At 52.2% G+C, this 6,642-nt stretch overlaps 1 protein-coding gene across 2 annotated transcripts in view; it reads right to left on the bottom strand.

The window, feature by feature from the left end:
• Positions 1-878: 878 nt before the first annotated feature.
• The window catches only part of LOC120524102 (interleukin-10 receptor subunit beta-like), a 28,145-nt gene continuing 22,381 nt past the window's right edge, over positions 879-6,642 (bottom strand). For both annotated transcript variants that reach the window (XM_039745971.1, XM_039745972.1), the window contains exons 5-8: positions 3,966-4,111; positions 3,117-3,267; positions 1,908-2,065; positions 879-1,364 (exon numbers count right to left, since the gene is read on the bottom strand). In XM_039745971.1, the coding sequence (XP_039601905.1) occupies positions 1,233-1,364; positions 1,908-2,065; positions 3,117-3,267; positions 3,966-4,111 (587 nt within the window). In that variant the 3' untranslated portion in view covers positions 879-1,232. The remainder of the gene's footprint in view (positions 1,365-1,907; positions 2,066-3,116; positions 3,268-3,965; positions 4,112-6,642) is intronic.

Genomic DNA, 6,642 nt, shown 5'->3' with positions numbered 1-6,642 from the left:
GTTAAAACTCTGCCACCACCTCGCTCCTATGCCAACAACTGCCTCATTGTGCCATAGCCAAGAAGGCCCAATTAGATTTGGAGTGTCACCCACCCTGTGCCACAAACGTGGCTCTAAGAGCAGATGCCATCTGCTGAGTTCACTCGGGTAGGGGGGTTGTTTATTTAAGTTGTGATGCCAACCTGCTGGAGTGCTTATTTGTCAGGGCCTGGACCCGCCTCTCCCAGAAATGATGGCTGTGCCCATCTGGTTGTGTGCATTTCTTGCCACCCTCGATGGCATTAAAACATGAGATTCACAGGCTGGTGGCCTCGCTGCAGTAGACCCTGCTGAATTCAAGCCCCCTGTTGGGCTGGTGGTCCTCATGTGCCACACACTTATATTGGAGTTTTAAACCTGATGACTGCCAGCTCATGCCAACATGCACTGGCACTGCCTCCATTCTTGAGCACCAACCCAAAGCATTATCTCTGGTGATGACGACGAGTTCTGCAGTACCCAACACTACCACCTCAGGGTCCATTTGTGTTAACACAGCGGGACCACCCACAGCAAAAGACCCAGTGACTGTGATGCCCATGGAGGACGACCCGCACCATCCACAGTGCAATTCTTGTTAAAGTGGGCAGTTCTTTTGTGTCACATGACCATCTGTGGAGTGCAATGGCAAGACGTGACTGAGGTAGGCACAGGACAGGCCGCCCACCACCACTGACCATACGCGAGGGTCCGTCCGAGATGAGACCCTTCAGATGGCCACGGCGGCCCCCCGTCTCTTTGTTCCCATTTCAGTTTCCACACCATCGACTTTGACTGGTCATTTACTTCGCCCAATCTAATGCAGACCCACCAGGACAACCCAAAGCAGAGGAGACCACTTTACCAAAAACGCAGCAGCCATCACCTTTATTCTATATAGTGCCTTTCAGCCCTCGGGCTTCCCAGTTCATTTATGGCCCTCACGTTCAGCTCCTCCGCGATTTTGCAATACGATAAGAAGTTCAAGACGGGCTGAAGATGCCACCTGCAGACGGGCAGTCCGCTGTCCCACGCGAGGAAAAAATCTTCCTGATAGCAGCTTTAAAAGTTCAGTTCAAGTTTATGATTGACAAGGAAGGGGGCTCAAAAAACAAAGGGGGGCAAAAAAAAAAAAATAAAAACAGTAAAACCTGTTAATCCGCCTGGCACACCACGTGTGTCACTCGCCCTGCCCAATAGGCGCCTTTTATAAGTCAGGTGACGTCGCCGCCGTCGTCATCATCATCATCATCATTGAGCACCAGCACGTTGTCGATGGCCTCTTCGGGGACGTCTGTGCCAGCGGGGGGAGTGAAGGAGTCGCCCGGCGATCGGCGAGTGAGGAACTGAAAAAGAAAACACGACAGGAGTTCACAACACCACCACCAGAGCCCTGCCGGGTGCCACGGTGAGCCCTTCAAGTGTGCAGGGCAGAGGTGACATCAACGATTGTCACCATCTGGCACTGACGGAGAATTGATATTAAAAAACCAGAAAATAATCAACCACTAAAAGTGAAATGTCACCCATTTGTAAGCCTTCATCCCCCAGTGTACCCCGTGCCACCCGACTCGGTGTCTTTTGACACATCTCTGTCCATTCTGTAAGATGTGCCCAGTCCTCCTGGCAAAAATGAATCAAGCTGTGCCAGCCGACTTGTGGGCAGCAAGTTTGCGGTGTCATCACATGGCTGTCCCACACGGGCCAACATGGCCCCCCACTCACAGAAACACTGCGAGCCCCCCGTTGTGCCAGAGAATTGCAAACCAAGAGAGCACCACACTGAGTGCCAACTCCTGTTCAAAGTAAGGCAAATCCCATGACCTGCCCTGTTGGGCACCAGATGAGCGTCGCCCCCCTGCACAGACTCCACTGCCATCGGTGCTCACCTCTGCGATGTCCTCAGGGACGCTCCACACGGGGTTCAGCAGGTCCTTGGCACAGCCGTAGGTGCGCCGGACCACAAAGAAGCAGGCAGCAGTCAGCAGACAGGCGAAGGTTAAAGTCGCAGTCAGGATGAGCACAAGAGACGTGACCTGCGACGCCTCTGAAAAGGAACAAGAGAAGATGGCGATGAGCGACGGGCCGAGCGGGCACAAGTCCATCGATACAAAGGATGGCAGCAGGGCTGGCTGGCTGGGCCCACAAATTTGATTTGCCACCTTGGCATTCCCTTTGGAGTGCCCGAGAATTCTGGTGAGCGAGACCAGTAAAGGGGCAAAGTGCGAGATCAAACCCAACTGGGTAACCAGGAAGCAAAGGGGCAAGACGTCACTCGAGGGTCAAAATGACAAACGTACCGGGAAGCGTGAGTGACGCTTAGAGAAAAGTCACAAAGGTGTCCTGTCAAGCGAGGGACGAGGAAGATGAGGAAGACGAGAACCACAAACGGCTTCTTCATCAACATCTCAAGCAACGGGAAGAAATTACAAAGGAGGGCAGGAATTCTCCAGTAACAGACTCGAGTGGCACCTGGCGCTCAGCGAAGGACACCGTGCCACTGGTGTGTGTGTGTGACAGAAAGGGCATCTGGCTGGAATAATGTATGATCCAACACCACATCTGCCAATCCAGGTGTACCCACAATATGCCCATTAAACTGGCATTGCTTTTTGTGGGGAGTTTGCAGTCTTCACCAATTAACAAGTACTGTACATCAACAACAGTGGGTGAAAATGGCAGAGGGCATGACAGAGACATAAAATTACTAAACAACATGCCAGATAGCCAAGGCTGTTGACTGGCACCTCCCAGCTCCATTCTGTACACCTGAGCAGTGCCAGTGGGGAGTGTGCCCAGTCATTCTGGTGACTCTAAACTGGCTTGGCGGTGGTCTAGGGGGCCTGGCCTGGTTTTTGTCTTGCCCCCCTGCTGCGGCTGCCATTACTAGCTGTGCCACCTCCCAACTCCACCCACAGAGCCCTCCAGGTGACCCCCACTTCTAATTCTGGTCAGTTATTGGCTGTGCAGCACCTCGTGCCCCTCTGCTCTCATTCAATTCAGTGAGTGGCACCATCACTGTGCCCTCGACCGGACTCTCGTGTTTACGTGGGGCCCCTCACGTCACAGCAGTCAGACCCCCGTGAAGCCCCTCATACCGTCTCTTGTGTTCTCGATGCACTGCTCTGGTGATGAGATGCCCTCTCTGTATGGGTTGTATCGGTACTCTTGGCTCTTCACCCGCACACAGTACCGGACCCCCGATTCAACCCCTTTCAGTTGCACAAAGTTCTCTGTTGTTTCCACAAACTGAAAGACAAAAAAATGACATTTCAGGACTCTGGAGTACAAAAAAAAAAAAAAGAACACATCCTGCACTGGTGACATAATGAGGGGGTCCAAAGCCACACTGCACTGAGACCACCTGCACCCAGAGCCGTGATTGCATTCTCACAATGGCAGCTGGGGACCACCTTGGGAGGTTGGCAGCGTTCAAACAGCACAACTGGAACGTTTACTGTGTGGCGCTCCAACAGATGGCTTTGCAGCTCAGAGGTGCCAGCCAAGGCCCACACGTCACCAGCAATGTAACATCAGCAAACTGCTTCATCGAGTTCAGCACATCGCCCCAGACGGGGTGCCAGTCCATCAGCTCTGCCACACACACCCAAAGGGGCAAAAGTAAACTCGCATGTCATTCAGCATATGAGACGGGCACAGGCAGAACATGTAAACCGCAGGGCAGGGTTGGGAGACTGGCAAGCTAGAACTGCCATTGCTGAAATGAGAAGAGAGTCCGTCATTAGGGGCACCACGGCGGGTCCAAGAAATCAGAATGACTGAGGGACATTAAAATCAAGTGGCAGGTCCGTCACCCAAACTCCACGTCTTTAATACTCAAGGCCAGACTAAAGACCGCTGGTCCTTCATGACAGCTGTGACGACCCCCACCGAGTGGCACACACTGCCAATCTTGCTGTTGCCCCAAGTGGAAAGCAAAGGCCCACCTTGACATTGTCACCCTCCTTCCAGTACGTGACGTAGTGAATCCACTGTGTGAAGTAATGCTTCATGGCATCTCCGGGGATCAAGAATCGGACGTAGATCTCGCCAGCCTGGGAATCGAGACTTACAGTCGGTGGGCCGATTTCAGCTGCAGAACAGAACAATCACAGATGAGGACCCCAATTCACAGAGTTCACCACTGCCCTGCTGCTCCTCAAGATCCGTTTTGTCATTACAGGGACACATGAAGCCCGAGTCGGTGCGGGTGGCACCAGGTGCCAGTTCACCACTCAAGCCAACATGCACAGCAAAGCAGGCACCATACAGACATTGAGATCTGCAGTCACCTCAAGTTATGACCCAGTGATGGCCGCCACCCCTCCATTAAAGGTCATGCCCTGCAAAGCACGGGCGTCTCATCCCAGGTGGGCTCCAGGCTGGTGGAGCAGAGACGCTGAATGTTCACATCTGACAGCCACCTTTGCCCACCATGACTTGCACAGGCCGAGTGCTTTACAGTTCAGGGCCCGAGGTGCCAGGTGACACACCGTCAGCGACTACAGGGTGACCCTGACACTCGGCGGGCTGGTGTCATTCTCGCGGATTTGCCTCTTCATTTGCGAAGAAACGCGACTTCTCCCCGATGGCAACACGGATTAGACGACCTGCAAGTCTCAGGTGCCAGATCACCGCTGTCCAGCTATGCCATCTCTTTCTGCTGCTCTGTTATTCCACCGAGTGATCATTTCCGTTTGTTTGTGCCACTCAGTTTTTTGAGGCGTTCATATTTCAGTACCTCCATTATCGCTAACCTGCTCTGCTGGAGTGCCGCCCCAACGTTTCTGAACCTCTTGACGACGTTCTACTCTTTATGTCTTTTATTTCCGGCCCCGGGCGTCGTTAAATCTCTTGGCACAAAGTCTCGTCAAGCAGGGTGTGAAAGTGTCGCTCTGAGAAAGTCACGTCTCGTCACCAAGGTTAAAAAGTATCGTCCCAGGATTGTTACAGATGGAGAGATAAAGTGCTCCAAGAAATGAAAACACACCAGATGTCAATGGGCCAAAAACGTCCTGCTGGCTGTCTCTACTGGTATGGACTGGTATGGATGGAAATGAAATGATCAGCCGACAGAGAGAGGGCTGAGCTCAAAGACACCCCGAAAATCAAATGGAACAAATGATGGGGCAGGCGAGACCATTGGGCCGAAATGTCGTTGCAGCAGCAACTCCAAGTGGTACTCGGACATCACAGGTGAGTGGACACAAATGTAAAAGTGCTACTCAAGAACTGATGACGACATCGGGGACACCACGACGTCAGGCCACAGGAGAGGGACAAGAGAGGTACGACGGGATGGCCTCTGCCCGGCCCAATTATTTATAGAAATATAAACCCGAAACGGGATTAGCAGGCGTCCATTTCTCCGTGAGTAACCCAGTTATGTGGCCATGTTATGTGCGGGACCGTTTAGGATGGTGTCGCTTGCTCCACGCACACTTTCAGCAGCCAGCCACGGGTAGAAGACGGCGGACGCGTCCACAAGATTCATTTCCTGATGTAAAAGTTATGGCGATCACGTCATTCCTCCTCCTCCTGGCTGAAATGATCCTTTTCAATATTCCACACAATCCTTGTGCAGCGTCAGTGACCGCGTATTAAAAGTAACGTGCGTTACGCAGTCAAATGACTTTTGAAGTCACGAGTAACCTAGGACAACGCATATTTTATTAAAGTAAAAACACCGGAGCCATCATCATCATCATCATCCCAGAAGCACTCGGGGGGTCAAGGCAAGAAGAACAAGACGTACTGGTATGCCAGTCCCGAGCAGGGCTCAAGTGCACAGCCAATCAGAAAAGACTTCTATTTGAAACGAGCAGTTTGATCAGAGGTACGATGGAAGAGTGGGCACTGGGCACCGGGCGTATCGGCCACTCACAAACGCCAAGCCTTCAGGGGCTCAGGGTGGGGGGATTGCGTTCACCTCACTGGACGTGAGGCACCCAATGTATTTGTAAAGCATAAGGCAGTCATCTCGTTTTTGGAGTCACGGCGCCCGATCAGGACGTCCGACTGTGATCTGCACACTTCAAGTGACGCGGGTGCATTTTACAGGCAAAAGGAGGAGAATTTAAAACTGGTTTTTGCCTTAACTGGGATGGATGAATCGATGGACAGAACTTTATTTGTGCCCAGGTTACTCATGTAAACACAGGGACTGTAATAAAAATGTTGAGAATGAACGACTTCAAGTCACAGAGCTGCACTCAGAGTGCACACGTGTAGCGGGGTCTGAACCCACCAAAGCATACGACACTTCAACTGGCCTTTACTTTTTCATATTCCCAGCTCGGCCCCAGTCTGAGCAAGCAGCCCTGAAAACAGACACACCACAGAGACATTGCTGGGTCAGCATGGTGGGCACACGTCCGGCCAAATCAACCAGCTTACTGTACAGACTGTGGGTACCCTGGCGAGCATCTTGTAACCCTTGTAAATGGAGCCTGGGGGTTGTATGGACCCCCCGACATTCTTCACGTGCCCAAATCATCAAGTATCTGATAGATTAAAATGAAACTTGGGACATGGGGCAGCAGGTGCCAGAGAAGGCCAAAGGGAGTGCCAGCTATCAGGATGGCATGCTTGGCTAGTAGCCCACTCAGACAGTAATAAAGAGAT

This window comes from Polypterus senegalus, chromosome 2 (genome assembly GCF_016835505.1).
Source record: "Polypterus senegalus isolate Bchr_013 chromosome 2, ASM1683550v1, whole genome shotgun sequence".
Taxonomy (NCBI): domain Eukaryota; kingdom Metazoa; phylum Chordata; class Cladistia; order Polypteriformes; family Polypteridae; genus Polypterus; species Polypterus senegalus.
Note: the sequence above shows the minus strand (reverse complement) of the source record. Positions and strands in the feature narration are given on the sequence as shown.